General features: G+C 37.9%; 1 protein-coding gene across 2 annotated transcripts in view; it reads left to right on the top strand.

Moving 5' to 3' along the window:
• SLCO4C1 (solute carrier organic anion transporter family member 4C1) overlaps nt 1-10,474 on the top strand; it is a 45,999-nt gene extending 35,525 nt beyond the window's left edge. For both annotated transcript variants that reach the window (XM_007438061.4, XM_088130493.1), the window contains 4 exons: nt 620-801; nt 2,950-3,014; nt 4,421-4,558; nt 6,507-10,474. In XM_007438061.4, coding sequence (XP_007438123.2) covers nt 620-801; nt 2,950-3,014; nt 4,421-4,558; nt 6,507-6,631 — 510 coding nt within the window. In that variant the 3' untranslated portion in view covers nt 6,632-10,474. The remainder of the gene's footprint in view (nt 1-619; nt 802-2,949; nt 3,015-4,420; nt 4,559-6,506) is intronic.
• The last annotated feature ends 14,813 nt before the right edge of the window (nt 10,475-25,287 follow it).

Below are 25,287 nucleotides of genomic sequence, written 5' to 3'. Positions count from 1 at the left end.
AGACCAATTATATTAGGAGCTGCAACATTTTATTACAGTTCTTACCTACTTTATTCTTAATTCCACTAGCAGAGAATAATATGTAGTTCAGGGTTGAATTGTTGGCTTTTTGGTGTTTTCTGAACTTGGTTGTTTTCCTGTAGCCTGGTAACAAAATGTCTGTAGGAAAACAACTAAGCTCAAAGAACACCAAGAACCTAATATATTCTTAATATTCTCCATTGAAGTAAATGCTTGAGAAGAGAAGAACAGCTATTTTGATTTTAAAGGAAAAATCCACATGTGGATATGGATTGTCATGCCTGGACCTTGGATGTGAGACCATTGGCTTATTTAAATGCCACGGAACTGGCTGAACATATCTTTTGATGTGAAGGTAGATCCATGATCATCAAATGTTCCATAATTACATTTAGAAATAGAACTCATAGGCCTACAAGAACATTTTTCTATGTACAACTGGCTGAATAGTTGATTATTCAATCTAGTTATACGTTGTGCGTGTGTATCTGTAATTTTTTTTAACAAATTAGTTTGCTATCGAATGAATTTTTGATTCATTTTGGACAAATTAGTTACTTATTTTGTTTATTCATATTTTTGAATGCACTATTTATAGCACTACAGCAACTGTTCCTGTGTTGGGCATCCCGTAGTTGAAATTGAGAATACCTTCCATGGGGCCACTTCTGGAAAATGTAAATCTAAGTGTACAGTCCTGCCTTGGTTCCTGAGCTTCTTCTTCTTCGCTGTTGTTTTCACATTTATGGCAGTTACACCAACAACTGTGGCCATTCTCAGGTAGTTATAATGCTGCTTTTATCTTATGATCCTAAAATGCAATACACGGCAATAGGACTTTTTTAAAAAAAATATGAACTTGCTTCTTCCCCCACTCCTTTCCAAATGGACCAAACTATTTACACAGTGCGGAAATGATTTCCATAACACGCAAATGAGAAAACCTGGGTCTGGATTTCTGGTGGCAACATGGTGCTAGGGCATTCTGGGATATTAAATTGGCAGGCCAGCACTGAAAGAAAGTGTTCAAGGGTGCAGGTATCAGCAGGAGACCTTCACAAAAGTACTGGGACATCCAGCTGTTTGAGACATTGAGCTGAATATATTCAAACAGGGTACTGATTTCTTATTACAGCTAAGAGTTGGAATGTAGCCATATGTCTTGCATGTTGCCTCTATGGTGATAATTCCCTTGAAGAAGACAGTTTTTCTTTTAACCCACTGAGATGCATATTTTGAGATAGAGTAGATGCACTGGTTTCCTTGTATTCAACAAATATTGGTTGAACAATTATAATGATGAATTTCGGCTTAGAGTTCTTGCTGGCAGCCTAAATAGTCAAAGCACCTCAGAGTAGACATCCATTTCTTACCAGAGTCATGGGAAAACAATATGTGTTGTACTGTTACAACACAACCCCTGCCCTGGCCAGCCCTTCTATACTTGTATCACAGTATCTTATGCAAGTTCATAATGGTCTAAGTTTGTGTCATGACATCATGGTGCACATTTTGTCCATTTTGATATTTCTAACTGTTTTATTCTTATTTTTTCCGGTCCTATTCATATATCACTTGGTGCCTGTGTCCGTGTGTTATTTTATAGAACTCTCATTTAATGTGAAAATTGTTTATTATTTTTAAAAAAGCATTTTTCCTTTTTCTGTATGAAGAAATGAAGAGAAATATGATTTCAAAGTGAAAATGAACAGAAGAATACAGTGGTACCTCGGGATACGAACTTAATCCGTTCCGTGACTCTGGGCGTATCCCGAGTTGGTCGTAACCCGAAGGAAATTTCCCCATAGGGTTCAATGTAAATCCGGTTAATCCGTTCCGCCCTCTGAATTTGGTCACACCCCGAGGCAAATTTCCCCATAGGGTTCAATGTAAATCCGGTTAATCCGTTCCGCCCTCCGCCCGAATTTGGTCGCAACCCGAGGCAATTTCCCATAAGGTTCAATGTAATTACCGTTAATCCGTTCTGGCGTCCACGGACCACACGGAAAGCGGCCAGGCGCGGCGTGCGGCGCGAAAATGGCCGGGTGCAGCGCGGCGCGGCGTGAAAACGGCCCGGCGCGGCGCAAAAACGGCGCGGCCCGGTGCGAAAACGGCCCGGCGCGGCGCGAAAACAGCCCGGCGCGGCGCGAAAACGGCCGTGGACCACGCGGCAGGGCCGGAAAAACAGCCGCGGACCACGTGGCACGGGCGGAAAAATGGCCGCGGACCACGTGGCACGGGCAGAAAATGGCCGCAGACCACGTGGCACGGGTGGAAAATGGCTCGTACCCCGAGGCGGATTTCGCAAACCGAGGTAAAATTTTGGGGCCAGAGCTGGTCGTAACCCGAAAAATTCGCAAGCAGAGGCGTTCGTATCCCGAGGTATCACTGTATAAGATTGGAAAGTCACTATGTTAACATTTTATTGAATCATTATTTACATTTTTAATAAGTTATAGCATCAGTCTTTTCTTTTAACCCTGCTTTTTCTGGCTGTTTCAAGGGATACATTGCATATGTATTGTCGAAGGCTTTCACGGCCAGCATACGATGGCTGGTGTGGGTCTTCCGGGCTGTGTGGCCGTGTTCTTGAAGTTTTGTTTCCTAACGTTTTGCCAGCACCTGTGACCGGCATCTTCAGAGTGCAGGAGCACAGACAGGAGCAGTTCTCTCTGTGCCCAGGGTGATGTGACCCCTGGGCACAGAGAGAACTGCTCCTGTCTGTGCTCCTGCACTCTGAAGATGCCGGTCACAGGTGCTGGCAAAACGTTAGGAAACAAAACTTCAAGAACACGGCCACACAGCCCGGAAGACCCACACCAGCCATCATGATACATTGCATAGTTAAAAAAATAGCAATCATATCATAGTATCTGTTGAAAGATGTTATGTATCTTATTAAATGGTGAAACAAACTTTGATTTACAGATGTGTGCCTGAAAATCACAGATCATTTGCTTTGGGTGTTCATATGCTGTTTCTACGAATTTTAGGTATGTTTAAAGCTTGACAAAAGAAATTTCACAGTAGGAATAATATTGTCAGTCTAAGGACTATACAGTGGGCAGACCAAATTTGACCAGGAATTTGGGAATTCTTCAAAGGCTGTTGGGCATCATTTTTTTTCTCCAAAGCCCACATGAGTAATAGTTCATGACAGTATTGCCATTGTTTTGAATTACTACATACTATGAAGAGCATAGTATAGAAAAACCTATTCTAGTTTTGCACTCTAACCATTGAAATTATTATTGGAGATTCATCCCTTCCTGGTTGCTGTGACCATCATAAATATGACTGAAAATTCTTCTTTGAGAGCTTTCAGCCCAAGTTTCCAATATACCTACAGAAAATATTTTCCATTTTTTCCCCTATATATTGTTTTCTTTGCTTTCAATTATTCTTTCTTCAGATAGCTGGGGAAAGCTCTAACAAACTCTGTGGGCCTTACTTCTGAGCTGACATGTCTAAGATCTTTTACAATGAACAATACATGTATTTTAAAAAAATTAACTTTTGTGGTTGTTAGTTTCTATATTCAGGGGGTATGATCAGGAAGCATATATGCCCAGATAATTTTTGGTTTTTATAGGAAAAAATGTTATTTGACGCTGCTAAGAACAGGAAGACTATTCTCCTCATCCCCAAAACATTTTCTGCTTCTCGTTTTGCTCCTTTATAGCAAAATGTCAAACAATACAATTATACTGCAATATGTTATAGTTCTATAGCATAAATTCATTATTTTCAAAGACCTCTATTTGTAAAGTAGTGTTATTCACTCTCTCTTCTCTAAAGCAAGCAACTAAAGCCTATACAGCTTTCTCTAACCTCCCAAGGGCCATGCTGATATATTAGCTTCTTTCTTAGCCTGGAAACTGGACTAAGTGAAACCATGCACAGAGGGTGCAAGGGACTGTTGGCATCATTTCTGCCCCATTTTCTTGAACAAGAAGAGAAAGTTAAACAGGAAAACAGATTCCAGGTCTTGACCTGGCTGCAAAAGATAGTATTTTCTAAAAGGAAACGAACCTATTTTCTGAATGGGGTTGAAAAGGTGAAGCAAGCAATCACTGGTAGTTACATAGCTTTTATGAATCAAACTGCAGCCAAGGAAACAGATATTTCACAATTTAGCCATTTTGAAGATTTTTGAGAGATGGCTTAGCTCTTATGAAATCCTGTGATGGTGCTGGAGGGAGAACTAAAAAATGGCCAACCTTTAAGGGATAAGGTTTTACACAAAAGTTTGTCTGAGATTTTAGCAGAGGCCTTCTTGTTGGGATCATGTTTATGTTTACATTCGTAAATGTCTCCAGATCCCTATTTTCTGTTTTATAGTTTCAGTCATCTATGTTTGGTATTTTCAAGTACTTTTGTATCACTCCATCCTTTATAGGCACTATTCCTGGTCCGATCCTTTTTGGTATCTCAATAGACCATACCTGCACCCTCTGGTCTATAGATAAATGTGGACATAAAGGAGCATGTTGGACCTATAACAACAGCAAAATGGCATATATGCTATTTGGTATAAGTAAGTGTCTTTATTTTGCTGCAAAATGATGAAAATATACTGAAATATGCCTACATTTTAAAAATTTATTTCTTCCTCTCATTGTTAAAATATATGTTAAAACGGCAGTGTTTTCTGATTTTCATTGCTTGAAAGGAGATCTCAATATGACCAATTGGTAGCTGGAACATATTCTATTCAGAGAAAAAATGGTAAATGAATATAAACATGTATGGTGTTTCATCCAAAAAAGTAAATCACACTAGAACGAACAACAGAACCATCAGAGTCAGATACTGGGAATAATCTGTGTGCCAACCTCCATTCAATTCCACACATAATTCAGAAGTGAATCATTCATTCATTCATTCATTCATTCATTCATTCATTCATTCATTCTATTTATTTATTTATTTATTTATTTATTTATTTATTTATTTAGTATGCTGCCCATCTCCCCCAGAGGGTCATGTACCCTGACTTTTTACTGCAACCATGGTTGGAGTTGGGGGGAGGCTGTGAAGACTGTGAAGACCCTGGCTCTTCCCCCAGGCATTGGGGTTGGGATGTTAGTATGGGGACTTTGGTGTGGATGTATGCAATTAATGGTTTTACTGAGCTTTGGTGTAGTGTTAGATGGTTTCTTTAGCTGGTTTAATGGAATCCCTTGTTTTTATTTTGTTCACTGCACAGAGTTTTTGGATAGGTAGGTTGCCATATAAATTGGATGGATGGATGGATGGATGGATGGATGGATGGGGAGAGAGAGAGAGAGAGAGAGAGAGAGAGAGAGAGAGAGAGAGAACAAGCTTGCTTCCCTGTGTACTTTAGAATATGTCAACTGACTTTCATTTCCCCTAAAAACTGGCAAAACCCCACCAGCAGCACTTTATGGTGATAAGGATATCTGATGGATTACTGGTCGGTAGATTCAGGATGACAACATCTGCCACAAGCTCTGTAGCCAACATTTACAAAGTATCCTAAGCTTTTTTCCCCTTTATCAAGCAAGAGAGCATGCCAACAAATTTAATAATATGACAACATAATGATGATGATAACAGAAGTAATAATAGAAAGAAAAAGATACAAGTATCAAATTTTATACTTTACAAGTATTAACAAATAAATTGGTTTGAATAACAATTAACATAAATATTGCATATAATATTAAATTTAAATTTAAAGAGGAAAAAGAAAATTAAGGCCTCTTTTTTTAAAAAAAAATCACAGATCAAGGTCTAGGAAATTTAATCCACTCACTCAGAAAGATTTCTTCCATTCCTTTCTATCAAAGAGCAGTAATGTTGTCATATCAGCAATCCATATTTCAGGTGTTTATCCATCCCATTTTATATAAATTTATTTTAGCTATCTTCTTCCCATGCATGAAGTGTCCATAACTCTTGGTGTCTTAATAAGTAATACTGGGGATATTAAACAAGGAAAACATATATATATTTTGGAGAAGTAGAAACATCTTAAAGTCATATTGACAGTCCTATGAATTTCCAGCCAAATTAGTGGGGTGAGCCCAACCCATATAGTTTCTGTTCCAATTCCTAAATTCCATCTCCAACAGCAAGCTGATGGTAGCAGGGATTGCCTCACAATTTGTCTAATTGAACCAACTGGAGCCCATAACCATGGTTATTTGAAACTTATATTGAACTGACTTAATATTAATTAATTACAGGCTGAATGGACCAAACACCACTTGGGCAATTTAAACCAATTAGAAGTTTTAACTGGCAGATATAAGAGGCTAAATGCTTCTGTGTAATTTGCAAGTCTTGTTTCTTCAGACCTTCAAGCAGTGCTTCATATAAGACATACAGGTCTAAGCTATTATTGTGTTATAACGATACATTGTAAAATGTATTGTTATAATGACTGTTGAAAAGGGCTTTTTTCCCCTTTTAAAGCAAGAAGATAAATAAACAGCAATGTTTAATTTATTTTTTTGCAGGTGCATGTTCCAAAGCAGTTTCTCTACTTTTTACTATCATAGCATGTATGTTATATAAGCCTCCACCAGATCTTATTGCGGCTTCAAAGATGAAAGATCAAACAAGCATTTCAATACATCTTTAAATGAAGAACAACTAATCTTTGCAGAGAAAGTCAAAGAAAAATCTCAGTGATGTCCAATGGCAGCTGTGACTTCTGAGTAAGAGTGATACCAGCACTGGAGGACTCTGAGCAACTCATTTAATTTTTTTAAAAAATAAATACTGTTTTACTTTACATCCATTTTACTTCAAGTGTATTTCAGTCACATGAAACTTTTTTTACCTCTCAAGAGAGTAGTATGATTGTTTAAATATTTTAACCAGCCAATCAACATTAGGAATTCATTTAATTTTAATTACCTGCTCGAGTAACTCTGCAAATGGTTGTGGGAAGATGGAGATGTTCCATGAGACATGGAAGTACCTTGATATGAAACAGCATCTTCAGTGTTGGCCTGTAACAGGCAAGCACAATCTTTCAGGCTGAGTGCCAAAGATGGTGTTTTAGAGTACACCAGGAGCCACTCTCTCAAAAGATTATGGGCCAGGACAAAAATGAAATGAAATAAAATAAAATCTCTTAACATGATTATTAACCATATATTTAATAATTTTTCACATTAGTCCATTTTAAAATTATGTTTTTTTAATGTATTTTATTTAACCCCTCTTATTTCTATTCTGGCAAGTACATAAAGGCAGCTAACAAAATGAAATCAACACCTCCCCTCAAAATACCAGATTACCCAAAGTTAAAAACATTTACTAAAATTAACCCTAACATATGCACTAAAATCATTGAACAATTAAAGCCTGACACAATCAGTTTTCTAAATGCTGGAAGAGTGGAGATCAAATATAATTCCCAATGAAGTACACTGTATAATGTGGGGACAACACAGAAGGGAGGTCCTCTTCTACATGTCACAAAAATTGGCCTTTTTAAGGTCATCTTCAGAAGGGTAGTCCTTCAGATAGTCAGGTCCTAAGCTGTTTAGGATTTGGGGGATCAGTGCCAACACCTTAAATTGTACCCAGTAGCAACTGGCCCTGTACAGATATTTTGGTATAGGTATCATATGAAGCCTGAATCTTGTACCAGAACAGCCTAGATGACAAATTTTGCTCCAACTGCAACTTTTGGATATTTTTCAGAGGTAGGCCCACGTTAAGTAGATGAGAATAGTCAAGATGGGATATAATCTAGGCATGGATAGCCATCATCAAATTTGACTAGTTCAGAACAAGTTGCAGCTGGTGTATTAGGTATAATTATTCAGAGGTGCTGTTCGCTTCAGCTACCATGCATGAATCCAATGATAGCTGAGGATCAAGGATCATTCTCAGATTGGAAACCGACTTTTTCTGTGGGAAGTGAACTCCATCTGAAACAGGCTGAATCTCAATTCCCACAAAACCTTTCCTGTTTACCAATAATATCCCCATCTCATCTGAATTTAATTTCAGCTGATTCTTCCTCATCCAGCCCTCTTGCATCCTTGGAGTTGGGTGAAAAGGATGAGGATGGTTTAGGATTGTTTGCATGACATCCTTTTTGAAAATTTCAGATGACTTCCCCCAAGATGGAACCCTGAGGATCACCACTGGTGCTGAATGTGGTCCTCCAACACCACATTCTGGACATGGCCTGACAGACAGAACTAGAACCATTATAAAGTGATGTCTTCATGGCCCAATCCTGCCAGGCAGCCTAGATGGATGTCATGAGATTCAGGAAGTCCAGCAGAGTTCTGACAGAAGTCATCCACCAAGGAAACTGGTGTAGTTTCCTTACCATGGCCAACTGAAAGCCTAACTGATATAGATCCAGAAAATTAGTATCATTCCCATCTGTTTGAAGTTGCAAGGCCACTACCTTCCTGATCACCTGTCTCAAAAATAGTATATTTGAGAACGGCCTATAACTGTACTGATCTTTTACGTCAAGGAAAGTTTCCTTTAGTAAAGTTGTTATTACTCCCTCTTGCCAGGAAGCCCTGATCACTTCCTTTCAGCATAGGCCAATTTAATCAGTCAAGGAGGAGTCAAGGATTATCATGGCCAATTTAATCATTTGGAGAGAATAATAACAGATTAAGCTATGGCTAGGTTACAGCCCTAAGACCTGCCCTAAACCTGTTATTAAAACTTGGTTCACAAAGAATGGTGCAAGTAGCCCACAGTGAGCCAGTAACTGTTTCACCACACTCAACAATCGAAACTGCAGTTCAGCAATACTATTTGAAATTAGTCTTGGGCCACTTCCAAGGACTTGAAGGCTATGTCTAAGACTTAGCACTGATGTATTCATTTCAACACTCACAGCATTTCAGGTATTTCCTTGATACGTAAATGCTGAGCGACATTTTGGCCTACATTTATAAGAAATCTCTGGCTGCAGGTATCATGAGAGACCACTGTTATTTGCATTTATGAAGCATGGAGAACCATTCTGCTCTAGTGCTCATCTTCTTGTCTGTTTTGTAAAGTTATCTGAGATTTGTTTGGATTGTCAGCAGCAAATGGGCACTGTAAATAAGGCTGTTGAATGGGACCAGATCAGGGAAAGCATATATCTTGGTGTGTGTGTTCTTTTTTCCACAAATTTATTCATTTCTACAATTTGCAATGGCAAAATGTTTTTATTACATTAAAGAAGTTTACTTTTATTAAAGAACATTTTTAAAAAGATTGGAATCTCATCTTACAGTGCTCAGTGCATACTAGCCAGTGTGGTGATATGTGTCTTTATAAGGAAAAGACCTCCATGTGGTTAAATATGTTCTCAATAAGTTTTTTTGTGAGAATGCTGATTTATTACATTAACAGTTTAATCAGTGGATAGTTTTGTAACCTCACTGAAAAATGAAGAGAAAAGATAGGGAAAGAAAACCATCTAACTTCATTTTAAGCAAGTCATGTAACGTGAAAGTGCCTTCAATATTTGAACTATATTCAAGTTATATAATTAGTGGGTATCCACATGAGCACTCCGAGATTTCAGAGACCTGCATTTGACTTCTGCCTAGAAGTGTGATACCACACTTTTCAAATTGCTTTGGAGCTCCCCCTTAAGACTTAGAAAAGGTACTTTATTTTGCTCCAAAATATATATTTTTTAAAATTGCTCACTTGGAAGTGGCAGACAGTTCATTATAAACTTTGTGATGCATATTTTTCTGTAGAGACCATTCTTGATATATGTGTCTGTATGTTTTAAATACCTTTTACTTCAGGGTATTTAAATTTAGTAAGTGTTTGGAAGCGTGATTATAAATAATGAGATGAATAATAATGTATTAAACTTGCATGCTGCCCAACTCTCGACTACTCTGAATATTGAATAGAAGGAGAATTGTAGTACCTTTTGGCCTGCCTTACCCCACTTTAAACCTTACATCAATTTAGCCACTCTGTGCATCTGATAAAGTGAGCTGTAGCCCAAGAAATCTTCTGCCTTCTTATACAATGTTTTAGTTGGAAAAGGTGCCACCAAACTCTTTCTGATTTTTGTCACCAAAGGGGGGGCGGTGACAAAGACAGGTCTATAAGATAATGCAGTTGTATCTCCAGAAAATCCTGTGTGAATATGAAGGAATTCTGTCTTCCCACGGGAACCTGTCTGTTCTAGCTGCAGTCAATAAGCAGTTGTTCTTTGAAAGTTTCCAGGATGCTATTCCAAGGTTGCTGTTGAGTGCTGGAGTGTAGCATGGTTAATTATATCAGGAATATGTTTTCTGAAATAAAAGGCAACATTCTATGCAAATAACCTGAATGGACAACATTTGGTTGTGTCCTTGCACAATATTTTAAAGGAAAGAAGCATTTATTTTAGATAATCATACAATGTAAATGATTTTGTATTTTACTTTGTTCAGTGAGAACCTGTGTAATTTATTTGCATTGATTAAAGCACTTTTCAACGTTGGTATTAATGTGTTTGCATTGTGGACTCTGTTATCCTTGTAAATAACTAACAGCGGAGATATAATTGGAGTATGTGTGGACACCAGTGTGTCTATGGATCCTCCGTTGGCACCTACAGGGTCTCTAGCCATGACATTTAAGAATATATATATTTCTAATTCTGAAGAATGAGAAGCTACATGCAACAAAGCACCATCTTCACACATACTGTACATACATACATACATATAAAAAATTCCCCTCTCACTCCTATCGGTGGTATGTGTCTTCCTCAATCTCAGGTCCTGTACCAGAGGCCTGGAAGTTTGAGGGTTTTGCGCAGTATCTTAGCTGTTCCTAGCACTGCACTCTTCTGGACAGAGAGCTCTGATGTTGTTCCTGGGATCAGTTGGACCCTCTTTCCCAGCTTAGGAGTCCCAGCCTTGAGTGCTCCTACCACCACAGGCACCACTTTGGCCTTTATTTTCCACATCCTCTCTAATTCTTCCTTCAGGCTCTGTTACTTCTCCAGCTTCTCATGCTCCTTCTTCCTGTTGTTGCTGTCACTTGGCACCGCTACATCGATCACCACCACTGTCTTCTGGTCCTAGTCTACTACCACAATGTCTGGTTGATTGGCCAGTACCTGCCTGTCCGTCTGGATCTGTAAGTCCCACAGGATCTTAGCCCTGTTATTCTCCACAACCTTTTGTGGAATCTCCCATCTGGACTTGGGAGGGTCTAGCCCATATACTGTGCAGATGTTCCTGTACACAACACCAGCTACTTGGTTGTGTCGTTCAGTTATGCTGTTCCTGCTTGCATCTTACATCCTGCCACTATGTGTTGGACTGTCTCTGAGGCCTCTTTGCACAATCTGCACCTTGGGTCCTGTCTAGTGTGGTAGACCCCTGCTTCTGTGGATTTGGTGCCTAGTGCCTGTTCTTGTGCTGCTATGATCAGTGCCTCAGTGCTGTCTTTTAGTCCAGCCCTTTCCAGCCACTGGTAGGATTTCCCAGTGTCAGCCACCTCAGCAATTTGTCAATGGTACATCCCATGCAGGGGCTTGTCTTGCCATGGCACTTTCTGTGCTTGAACTCTTCCCCATGTCTGCTTCAGGCATTATCTGACCAGCTCTTCTTTGGGTGCCATCTTGCTGATGTACTCCTGGATGCTCTGGGTTTCATCCGGGACAGTGGCTTTGGCACTCAACAAACACAACACACACACACGTCTTTGACTCTTACATATGCCCCATACAATAGGGGATAAGTACAGCCTAGTGCTTTTGAAGATGTATCTGCTCACCCAGAAAGACTGACAGTATTCTGGGGGTTAAAATGGATTGGGTGCTTTTGGAGCCTTTTTTTTTTTTTTGGTCTGGGAGCAGTGAATAGGCCTAAAGCCCTAACCAAGTTCTTGGTTTAAGATTCCAGTGTGAATTTGTGAATTTCACAAATGCCAGTCTGAAAATTGAAATGTAGGGAGGTTCCATAATGGACTTCCTAGCCCATAAAACTAGACAAAGCCAAACCATTGAGGAAGCAAATGGCAAAACTCTCCTGTATTTTTGCCAAGAATTTTCATGTGTGTATGTCCATGGAGTCATCAGAAGTAAAGCTTGACTTGAAGTCTTCTTGTTAATGAAACAGAGAAAATACATTTTAAATTGTTTTAAAATATGTAGATTTACTTTTGCATACTTGCAACTGTTTCATGGCTTTTATCACTTAGCTATGTTGATATTTGTTATTTTGTTTTGATGGAAGGCAGACTTGATTATTCTGTCTGTCTGTCTGTCTGTCTACCTACCTACCGTATCTTCCTATAACAATAGTCTTGTGGGATTGGTTTGGCTGAGAGAGAGTGATTGGCTCAAAGTCATCCAGTGAGCTTCTACAACTGAGTGTGGACTTGCACTTAAGTTGTCTTCAGTGGTGTCAATGAGTGTAGTGCAAAAGTCAAGATGGCGGCCACATCAGTGTAATCAAAGCCCTGCTTATTTTTTGTGTGTGCCACATGTGCAAAGCATACAAACAGGCAAGGCTTTGATTGTACCCTCAAGGCTATCACGCTGACTTTTTTTACCATACCTACACACCCTCTTGGTCACCTTTGTCCACATCCTCAACCATTACACTACCTTGACTCTGAAAAGTCCAATTTTTGTCCTTGGTAAGTTAATACTTATTTACTATAAACTGATAGTAGTTGATTCAAATGAAGTAGAATTAGTCTTGCAGTTATAATCCGGATGCATTGTCCACTTTCATTTTTATTTTACATTTTTATTCTTAAACCTAAAGGAGGTCCAGGCTCCAATAAAGAGTTAAGAATCAGACTTACAGACACCAGTTAGGTACTTTTCAATGAAGAAATAAAAAACTGTGGCCAAATGCATTACTCTTGGCAAGTGATTAGAAAGTTTAGATAAGAAAGCCCAGTGTATATGTGTGGGTGGGGGTGGGGTGGGGGTGGGGTGGGGGGTAGAGACAGGGAGGGGGAGCAAAGACATTATTTCATCCATCAATATACATTCAGTTTTGCTTGGGACATTTTTTTTCATCTAACAAGCAATTGGATCACAGCACTTTGGAACATTGCCAGAAGTAAATATCTCTTTACATATGCTTGTTTTAGACAAAACAAGGGCACTTCTTCAAGGCACCATTCCATTATCCAATCCCTCCGCAGTGGCAACTGGAAAGCAGCCAGTTCTCAAGCCCCCTCAGCTCCACTACTATAAATCACAAAACAGAAGCTTTGCACTTTGATGTGGGCTGCATTTTTTAGGAATAAGTCTTCCATCTTACTGTGCAAAGTAGATGTGAGGAACTGCTTTGGTTGAAACATCATAGCAGAGAAGCATCTCTTTTAACTTTGCAGGACTACCAATACAGTAACTCTAAGCAAATAACCAACGTACTGTTTTCCATTATTGGCCAACAGGTGGTGCTATTGCCTCTTGTAATACTTGGTAACTAAATATTCAGGGTTTGTTTAGTTTGCGAAAGATCCCAGCAAATAGGTTGCAGTGCATACAATACTTTTTCATGAGAGATCTTACCATTTTTTTAAAGACTGGAGACTTTTCTCTCAAAAAGGAAACCTCAAATCACTTTTAGTATAACTGAGAAACAGGTTATTTGCTCAGCTTCAGCTGAGAGGTCCAGGAAAGGGCTAATTTTGGAATATATGAACACCAGTGGGTTGCTGCTGTTGCAGTTGCTATTGTTAGTATCTCTTGGGATCTCAGCATGCAGTAGCAGAAGTAACTGTTGACTCATTCGCTTAAAGCAAACAAATCATAGAAATAAACAAAACCACTAGGAGGGACAGCATCAACACAGAAAATGAACAACAATGAATGTTGCTACATTGTTGTCAGCCCTTGGTTTTCTGTACTGTATCACCCAACAAAATATTTTGAAATTAATTACCTAGACAGGTTTGGACTCTATTTGTCCATCACCAAGATAACTCTCTGAAACAGAACAGAACTGGACCAAATTTGATGTCACATGACTCATGATGGATCTGCTGCTAATGGATTGGAAGAATTCCAGAAGCCCTGGTCTGTGTACTCCCTCTAACTTTTCATTCTTTGCAGTCTAATGAATGGAATTAAATAAAACAGGGCTCAGCACTTTGCCCATCAGCATCATAATGCTCCAAAAACTGAACAGAGTGGGACAAAATTTGCTGGTGGGAGGAGGTGAGGGGAGAAGAAAGATGTTCAAAATGACCTAGATCAGATCAGGGTCTGTGAAGGATAACATCAGAAACATTCGCCCACTTACACTTAACAATATTACATCATTTTTTCCTCTTAGCCCTACAGCACTGCCTGTATTTCATTCCTGGCCCATGAGTGAAATAGCCTGAAGTTGTTACTAGCTGTGCTGCTATAAAAGTAATCTCCCCTTCACCTCCCACTCCTCCACCTTAGACTGGCACTATTCCACTTTAACTTCAACCTATGTTAAAACTGTAACACTTTGACGAGAGGAGTGTTGGGAGTGATCTTCCCCTACCCTCTACTCACTAGCCACCCCCTGGCACAGCCATGTGTCTCCAGGCATTAGAAATTGGTTTCCTGCTATTTCTTATCACTCTTCCTCCTTAGAGGTAACTTTTCTCCAGAGCAGAATCCCACTGTTTTATATGGAGAAGAAATAGGTTGCCTCTAGCACTATTGCACTCAAACAATATTCTGAACTACACCTTTATCTTTTGATGCAACAACTGTTTTTCCTCATTACAATGTCCAGAGTGGATGGCGGTGGTCAAGAACATCAAAATGGCAGACATGATTAGGAGATCAAAGACCTGTCCCTTTTTAACTTATGTTGCAGGCCCCACATACCCAAAATGGGGGCAGGATTTTGATCATCCAGCCGCGCCTGCCACTTCAATGTCATGAACTGCTCTTACAGGGTTCCTTGGTCCAGAAAATAATGAGGGATATGTGAATAGCTTTCATTGTTTATTGTTTATTCACCCCTACTTCATACTGGTCAATTCCAATTACCCTCTTTGCCTACCGCCTGCACTTTCTCTTTGAAGGAGGAGACCTGGTTGCTTACAAGCTAGTCAGTTTCGTTCTCCAGTACATGACCTCTCTGAGGCTATTTCTCCCCTGGTGTGTGCTGTATGTTTCTTTATTCCACATTGTTTTATCTTGGAAATGTCAAAGGGAAATGTGGGAGGAGAGGCAGACCAACCAACATAGAGAAACCCAGGCAGATTCCTGAAGTCAAGCCCCAGCTCTTCATGCTGCAAAACCCGATTGGTGCATGTTTCCACCTGCTAGCTGGTGAAATACTGAAGGAGGAAAGCACCAAAGCCAGAGGAGAAACCCAATTACCGTGCCTGTAGCAAATGGCACAGTCAATCAGTATAACCCCATTCAACAGTGACTCGGAACAGCTGCACTGCAGGCATGATCGGGATGGGCAATTGTGATAGCAAATGCTGTATGTTGAACTCAGTGGTGGAGGGAAAGCCCAGAGAGGAACAAAGAGAGACAGATTTTCTAATCAGCTCTGGCAACAATTAGCAGTGATGTCTCTGCTCTTCTGACTGCTTCTGAAGTTAGATTTGCTTTCATGGCTGAAATGGGCTTTGGATAGTGTTTCTAATTTATGCAGGAACCTGTTAGATAGTTGGCTTGAACACACTGGAATAAGGCAAGACTTAGATGTGTTCTTACTCCTAACTTCCTCCTCTAATTGCTATAGCAATATACGTAGAGGGATGGCCTATCTGCTCTTCTTTAGATGGTTGGCTTTCTTGCCTAGGCCCTTTTAACTCCTCTTCTTCTGAAAATGTCAATTTCTCTGTATTTGCGTCTGTGAGCTGTAACCATTTTAATGAGAAAAGAGTTTTTGGAGTGTGTGGGGGCATTTGTGAAAAATAGCACTTCATGTTAGACATTAACTGCTTTTGCTTTTGTTCCAAAGCTTCTTGTCTTTTCTTAATGCTCCCCATTTCAAATTATCAAAGGGAAAGTGCAGTCTCCTAATGATTCTTAATTAAAAATAGATTACAAGCAACAGATTTGCTGCCAAAATGTATATATTATTATCTGAATAGAATGGGATTTTTGGAAGGTTTGTTTGTTTTTTAAATAAAATAAGTAGATATTTGAATTTGATGTCAAGATGGGTAGAAAAATGGGTAATTTTGACAACACCTGAGTGCAGTTAGTCATCAAGAATTAAGACGTTTAATTTCACTGATTTTTATACAGGTTGTTAAAATAAGAAAAGAGGAGGCTGCTGCTTGCAGAAAGTATAACAAGACTGTACATTGCAAAAGAATCCAGTCTTTCTTGTCTTCCCATTTTAGAGACAATTCATAAAATCTTAATACATTGCTTCTGATCTCAAATATAGACTCATTTTTTTTAAAAAAAAAGAGAGATTACATTCATATTTAATTATTTTCCCTGTCTCCTGAAAGTGAAAAAAATCACATTAACAAATGTGCTAGAAGGAAGGGCAGTGGACTCAATTAAATTCTTTGAAGGAGGACCTGAAGTGGTGAATGGAATTTGTTTATAAAGCATTTATGCATGGATTATTTTATTTTATTTTAGTGTTTCAGCTTTCAGAAAAGGCACTCATCCAGGTCACTTTCTTTTTTCCAACTCTAAATGGCTGTCTTAGATGACATTGGTCCTATGATAGGTGGCTAAAGGAGCTTTCTCTTCCCGGTACTGCTATTTTGTGAATGCTTTTTTCTTTTGACCTTTTCAAAAAAAGGAAAGAGAAAAGGCGATATAATGATTATGTAAAGAGCAAGAAAGTATAAACCATCTAACAGGTGAGAATGGATACAAGGACAGGGCCAAAGGTGGATCAGAGGCATTCATGAAGGGAAAAAAAAAATTATTTACTATATTTTGTGACAAAAGAGGACTTAGAAGGCCACAAAATGTATGCTGGAAAGGAAGTAGCATAACTCCAAAGGTAAAGCACATCCTTTACATACAATCAGTATCAGATTCAGGGCCTGGCATTTCAAAATAAGGCTGAAAAAGACTACTTTTTGAGAGACAATACCAGAACCCCAACCTGAGTGGACAAATAATCTGACTTTAGGGCTCTGGGCACATATCGCACTAAACCATAATCACACTGAATCATAATTGGTTTGATTTGCTTTTGGTTTAAAGCATCATGTGAACCTAGCAACTGTGGCCTATTCAACAAATCATGGTAAAAACAAGCCATGGCTTAGTAATGCATGAACCATATGTGAAACAACTTTGGTTTTGGGGATGAGATCAAAGCCAACAATTAAAGATATTTGTTCAGTTGTATAATACAGTACAATTACCATATTATGTTCTCTGCCGATATGCCCATTGCCATTCTTCCTTTAATATTCACAAAAACTGGCCTACGTTAAAATATCTTTTTCACCTGTACTTTATTAAAAGCCAGCTTGAATCCAGTCAGGAACTAACAAACAGGTATTGTCATAGAGTCCCCTGACTGCATTGTGAGTCTCCTTTTGTTTCTAAGTAGGGAAGATTTTTTTGTTTTCAAAAAAAGTTCCCTTAAAAGATCTGTAGCAAGCAGAACAGTCTGTGCTGCAGATGACAGGGGCTCAGAAACCCTGAGATAACTACCTACAGTAAGAGAACTGGAGGCATTCAAGTAAGATATTGGCAAATAAGCATATTAAAGCAGCCATAAGAAGATACATGAAATGAAACAAAAGAAATGAAATTGTAGTGCTTGGTTGAAAAAAAGGTTTCTACAAGATGAAGAAAATGACATTACTAATGCATTTCAGTCTTTCTAAGGAAGGTGACCTTCATTAATAATCTTAATGTTAAGTCACTTCCTTATTCATTAGTTAGTTAGCTGTACACAGCATAACCTCTATACATAGGGAAAGGTCTACAAGATGGAAGACACCACCATCTAATTTCATCAATTCTGAAGACTGTTGAGAAGAAAGTCAATGAATAGTCAGGCTATATAAACAACATGATGACATTTGGAATTGCCTATGATTCTACCAAAAGCCGGTTTGATGTAGTGGTTAAGGCACAAGGCTAGAAAATGGGAGACTGTGAGTTCTAGTTCTGCCCTAGGCACAAAGCCAGCTGGGTGACCTTGGGCCAGTCACTCTCTCTCAGGCCTAGGAAGCAAGCAATGGCAAACCACTTCTGAAATCTTGCCAACAAAACTGCAGGGACTTGTCTAAGCAGTTGCCAGGAATTAAGACTGCCTGGAAGGCACACCACAGCCCCCCCCCCCCGCAAATGATTTTACTAACATTGTGTGGTGATCTAAAAAATACTATACAACAATGTGGTTCAACTCTGCAAGGGTGGTATTCCTGCTAATACAGCAGTGTTGGCTAGTACTTTGATATTAGTGGCCACTAACCCAAGATCACTGAATAAAACCCACTTGTGCAAGTATTCAGTTACCTTAACTGAGCCACATATATAGCCTTAAGACTAACATAGCTGGATTGCAGAAATAGAGATAGGTACTAGATGGTAGCAAACGGGTTGCAGAAAATCTTGATCTGTGCTCTCATCTAGTGGTCTTCTAGATTTTTGCAATGCTGATATGGTAGCTGAGCTTTCCCACCTGAGCTGAGCCTGCCCACCTGTAGATGTTTCCCACTGGCCTTCTTACAAGCTGCCTAAGGAGGAAAGACTTATGATTGCAACTTGCAACTTCCTGCAGGCTTCCCATTGACTTTGCTTGTTGGAAGCTGGTAGGAAGTCATAAGTCATGGTCACATGAGGTCCTCACTTAATAACCCATGGTTCTTGCTTAACAACGGCAATGGGGACTGCTGGGATTGCCATTGCTAAGCAGCATGGTGATGTGACATTGCGCTTTACAACCGGATTGCTTAGTGATGGAAATTCCAGTCCCAGTTACCATTGTGACTTGAGGACTACTTGTAATGCAATTTATTTCATTTTGGCTTGGCAAGTTTGGTGAACCCAGCTGTTGTGATTTGCAATCCATAGTTCATAGCTTATTTGATTTGATTTGATATAGCTTATTCAAGAACCCATTGTTTAAACATATCATGGCTTGGCACGAAGTATGTACTAGATTAGTGCATTGAGCAGGTAGCAGACACATCTCTTAGTATTTGTGTTGCATCCAAGGGCAACCCAAGACATTAAGCACAGAACAAGATAGTGCCAGCTACCAGAATCCCTAAAAGCAGCACTGTGCTGCAGTTACGGCAGGATAAGACCTTTACTGGCTCTTCAAATATATTCATAGAATTCTGAATCAAAGCAAACAAAAACAAGTCTTAAACTGCTATTTTAAATTATTTATGAACTGCATAGTGTTAGTTGAGTATGAATACAGATGGTCTTTTGCTGTGAGAACAGTAGCACATCTTGGGTAAAATATGGGACATCTGCTAAACTGTGGAGAATATAGGAATACAGGAATAATTCTGTAGTAGCAATTTAAAATCAACACCAAGAAGGTAATGGTTGGGCCATTTTTGCATGGGAAGGATTCTTTATAATTAATTCCAAAATCTTATTTAAAATTTATGTGGACCCTTAGTCCATTTGTAACTTTCTAAAATCAAAGTTTTAATCATCCTTTTGCTGTTTGTTCCAAAAAAAATATTCTTATTTTGTCTTTATTTCTCTTCCTATTTTTTCCTTTTTTTCTTTCTTTTTTGCACCTTTTACTGTTATTTCTTATTCTTTTATTTTTTTTTAGTCTGTATTAGTTTTTACTCTTGTAATTATAATTCTTAATCAAATTACCAGAAAAAAAATTACAAATTTTTAAATTTTTGTTATCAATTAATTGTGCAATGCATTCTCATAATGTCACCCACATATCCATTTACAAAACTCTGTGGAAATTTAATTTTGTAGAGAATATTAACTTCAGTCATTTGCTAAGAGGCCTAGCTGTTGCATCCCTCTGTCTTGCATTTAATCATTCTTACAATGTAAGCAATACATTTCAATTTTTTTGTTAAATGGTAAAAAGAAATCTAAAATTTCACAAGATACAGTACAAGATGTTAAGTACAAGATTTCTTTTTGCAACATATGCCCAAACAATTATCATATGGATCACCAGTTTTCCCAATGGAGTTTCTAGGTTTTTTTCTTTTAATTATTATTATTAATTCTCCACCCACTCACCCCCCAGCTTAATTCCAGGGTAAATGAGTTTGGAGAGAGCAATTTCAAAGTAGAATCAATGTTGATTTGTAGGATTAAGTATAATTAATTTCCCTAGATAGTGATGATGATGATAACAGCAATATCATTTATAAATACATACATACATTCAAATCATATCCCTCTTTTACTTCAGGCAATGAACAAAGAACTCTTATCTGCAAGTTTCTCTGAAATAACCCTGTGAAATTGTGGCTGTGTTCACAACATGTTAATGCATGGCTAACATGTTTTAATGAATTAATTCAGTTATATGAATTTGTACATTATGTTGAACTATGAGCTAGCCAATCCTACTGCAGCCTGTGGGATTTTATAGACCCACCCACTGACTGACCTAAAGAGGTAGTAAGTACCCCAAAGTCAGGCAATAGTGATTAATTCAAAGTTATCCAATGAATTTTCATGACTGCGTGCAGGCTTGAATCTGGATTTCTCTGATCTGAGTCCATTTTCTAAAGCACTTCCTTTCATATCAGGAAATGAGGGGCTGGAAACAATGATTTGCCAGGTATGGCATAGCAGGAGTGTGCAGACTCTGAAAATGATTCGGAAGATGTGTTTTAGACTTTGCGTGTATGCAAATACACTTCTTCTTTCTTATTCATGTCTGACTTGTTTCAGCCTTCTCTTGAGCCTGAAAAAAAAAAAGGTGTTTCTGTTTTAAAAATCACTGTGAGTGAACTACATGATTGGTGCTGGGAATCTGATTTTCCATCTTTAATTAAAATACACAAGGCAATTTGAAATCTCTCTTTTTTTACATCCTTAGAAAATATGTCTAGTGTTTTAAGAGTATGGCATTATTTATAGTGTCGAGCAAACTCTAAACCAACTGTGAATTTTATTTAAGTAAAGGTTTTACAAAGCTCTCTTGCTCTGAAGTTGCTTTCTCCCTTCTGGTCCAAGGAAGTGGATGTTACTCTTAATTAATGTCTAGTTCCTTGCAGGAAGTACAATACATTCAATCACTATCTAGTGGTTTTTAACAGTAAACAGCTGGTTGAACACAGTTTCAGAGATTTCCTGCAAAGCCACTGCTGATTTGCAACTGATGCTTCATATGTAAGAATGATTCAAATACCCACTGGAGAACTTAAATATATTGGACAACACACTGCTGAGAGTATAATATGAGAGGAATTACAAATGGACCAAACATCACTCCTGAATTCAGAACAAATATTTACTGGCATATTACAAGGCTATGGATATAGGGTTGCTCACCAACCCAGCCTGATTTTTGGTTCTAAGTCCCAGGTCTTGGCTCCGAACTCATTCCAGATTAAGGCCTACACTCCTGACTCTTCTGTACTCCAGGTGGTGGGAGAATCTGAAAAAGCATTTTGTAGCACTGGGAAACACCTAGTCCCAAGTTTTACAGCATATTAAAATTACCAGCACTTTTAAATTAAACCTGGATAGAAATAACTGACAAGAATAATTCAGTTAAAGCTGATATTATGCATTTTGGTGGTCTCATTATTTTTTTAAAAAGAACCTGATGTATCATATACTACCAGTTAAAATTTCTGGATGCTTTAAAGCCCAGGCACATCTAAATCATATCACAAAAATCTGAAATGTGACTGACTGTGATCGCATCTACTTTCCTTATGAAAGGCACAAATGGTACATGAACTGAGGTTGATAGAAGGCATTCTTAATCACTGCATTATCTGAATATTTAAAACCAGCGCCAGATCATGGACAAGAAACAAGCTGTGCTCTCAGATAAACTGCATCTTCATCCTCCATCCTACAGTATTTTTACTTATCTTAGTTCATTATTGTTTTCACATACAAACATTAATCTATTTCTCCAGCTGAACACTTCAGCTTCCACTGTCTCCCTAGAATTAGAAGAAAACAAGTATTAGTGAGTCACATTAGCACACTGATGCTATCTCTGCTTAGATTATTTCATCTAGTTGTTTCTGTGATGTCCTATAAGCCAATAATAATGGGGAAAAAAAGAGTAGTTTTCTACCACCACCTTCTGGGAATGGAGTCACTGAAACATGGTAGCCTAAAAGAATTACTATGGACCATTACATCAATAGCACTGAGAAATTCAGGATTATAAACAAGTAACGGGAAGCAGTCATCCAGCAACCATCCCATTAGAATGATATAAGTTTCAAACCCAAAGCTAGTTTAAAGCCAATTCAAACAAATTGAACAGTGGATTGAGTGTGGCTGACTTTAGGATAACAGAATTAGAAATATTGCTCAGTAATAAAGTTCTGTTTGTAATCTAGATCTGGGTTTATGCTCTTAACAAGAGATAACCCTATACTTAAGCTATTCTGAGCTTCTTGTTGGAAAGACTAGATACAAATACAATACATAATTCAATGCATTGGTAATTAGAAATCAATGTAATGGCCAGATATATAGTCTGTTCTATTTAATAATCTTTATATAAAAATCTATAGGAAGAGAAGCATTCCTATCTAGGAGAAAAATAAAGATTGCAGAGAGAGAACTCCAGATAGTGAACAGCAGCTCTACCATTCTAAAAAACTTAGTAGCCTGCAGATAAATAGGTCTTTGAAATCAAATGTTTTTTTGTGTTATATTAATAGTTTGTAGTGCAGTAGTGATTGTTGGGTCTTACCTTCTTTCTTGCCCTTATCTACACTGTTTTGTCCTTTAAAAAATGTATTTATTTGGATTTAAAGTGGCTTTGGCATAGTGTAGGGTCCTTAGTATAGGCTTCATCTTAAGGACTCAAAGTAAGTTAAATTAAGGTAATGAAATTTCCGTTCTTTTGTAAGCAGATTAAGATTTCAGGGAGTTCCCTAATTTTCATGAAGTATCAAAAATGACATTTAGTAATCCATCTTGGGATCTAAGTATACAGGATTTAAATTGTTGATGTACTATGTAATACCTTTCTGATTATTTACAGAATTTCATTGCAGACGGTTGAATTTCATTCATTGCCTTACAGTGTGGTGACACTCAAAAATGAAATTTCTGCTAGTTACTCTGCAGTTTCCTTTTTATCCAAGTGCTACAACATTTCATTTGGTATGAACAAAATTATTTTTCCTTTCACATTCAAAAGATCAGAGAACCCAAACCTGTATTTATAATGTCTCTTTAATGAAATCTTCCTCATTAGAGTTCTGATTGCAAAAGCAATGCATTTGAAGCCATCCATGAGGGTTAGAGACAGAAGTCTCTAGGCAAATCTTAGTTTGCCTTTGCCATTAGCTATAAAAGAAGTATCAACAGAACTGTAACATACAAAGACATTCCCTATCAAATTCTGACCTCACTGAGAAAGTCTTTCATTTGGTCTGATGACTTCAAACTTCCCCTAATAATGGCCACAATAATCTGGTACCTGGTTTCAGAAAGCAGGTGTTCTACATATATTTAACTGGGAATATCAAAGCCAGGACTTGAGATAAAGTATGCTAATTTTAGAATCCATACAGACAAGAATGCAGTACTTAAGACAGTAAACATATATCTATTTATGGAATGTAATATCAAGAACAAGTAATCTTTCCAATAAAAGAGAATAAAATAGCTATCTCTAATTATAATATTTACTAAATCCTCTCTTTAATATCTGTGATACCTCACATCAATTTTTAATTTACAATGTATCATATACTTCTTTCTAGTTCACTTCCCTGTCTCTCCCTTCCTAATTTAACCTGTTTGAAAGCTGAGTTTCTTTATGCCTTTTTCAAATAAATATTTATTGGAATAAATAGGCTAACTGGTGACAAGTCAAGAAGAACAGTGAAAACAGAACAGAAAATGATTCAGATATTTAAAACATAATTAAGGAAGCAATTACAATATAATTGACAAAAATGATTCATTCATAATAAAAGCTAATCAAGGTATAAGCATTAACAAAAACACATTGATTCAAATTGGGAAAAAACTGATGGGTTGCTCAGGGCCAGAAACAATTAGTATATAAGTCTGTCAATTGATTGATCACTCACTCACTCAATCAATCCACCTGAAATCCCAACTCTTGCCAGGCAGATTCCCTGTGTGAGCATCTAAACATTTTAGCCTAAAGAAAAATACTGTATCTATTATTTATTTATTTATTTTATTTTTATGTGTTATTTACTTAAAAAATGTATATGACCATCCATATTAAATAAATAACTCTGGGCAACTAACAACCAAAACACACACACACACTCTATTGTAAAACCCCTATAAACAAATATGAAAATACAATGAAAAAATAATAATAACCAAGGAACCTCTTAACCAACTCACAGCACAAAATCAAATATATCAAGCTGCAGTAACACCTGGGGGAAAAACCAGATGTGGGTCTAGGCCAACTGGGTTTCAAGCCATCTGTTCCATAGGGCAGGCACCATAACCATGGAGACTTAAAACTCTTAGATAATGTTCAGGCTCATTGGACGGTGCCCAAACTGTAGAGAAAAGTTAAGAAAAGAATGGTGATTTTCTTCAAAGAATGTAATGGCCTTCCTTTCTATCTTGGGGAAAGACTAGAGGCCTAGTATAAGAAGAAATTGAGCAACATGTTCCCTAGTGTCCAAAAATAAGGTCTTATTTCGTCCATATCAGGATTTTTATAGAGACCTGTATCTCTTAGATTTATTTCATAATCTGAATGGCCACTATGCTTCTAATATCACCCATACGTATCATGGATGTTGTAAGATGTAACCAAGTCATTATCTGTTGGTTACATCTGAGAGGGCTGCCAATTAAAACTGACACTCATGGGTTGTTAAATCTCAACATTACTAATTTCTTTGAACCTAGGCTTCTTAATTAACTCTCTTGCATCTGGATTCTCTGACAGTATCAACACCATACATTTATATATTGTATTTCAAATGTTCTATTCTTGGTACTATAACCTCTGTTGGGTTGCCTAGGATGCTTTACTTCTTACTGGGAGCCTGTCTTAAAGAGTAAAAAGTACAAAGAAATATATTTCTTTAACAATGACTCAATTAAGAGTTAATATGCACTGATTCTTACTGACATATTTTAAAGCTAATCAAGGCTAATGCTCACTCAGAAAATGATCAAAGCTAGATAAAATCACATTTGTGTCTCTATTTTCTATTAAAATAAAACTTGTTTGTTTTTATGCA

Source organism: Python bivittatus, unplaced genomic scaffold (assembly GCF_059951505.1).
Source record: "Python bivittatus isolate LINGU-HERP-01145 unplaced genomic scaffold, Pbiv_v1 ctg000850_np1212, whole genome shotgun sequence".
Taxonomy (NCBI): domain Eukaryota; kingdom Metazoa; phylum Chordata; class Lepidosauria; order Squamata; family Pythonidae; genus Python; species Python bivittatus.
This window is presented reverse-complemented; position numbering and strand designations above follow the sequence as displayed.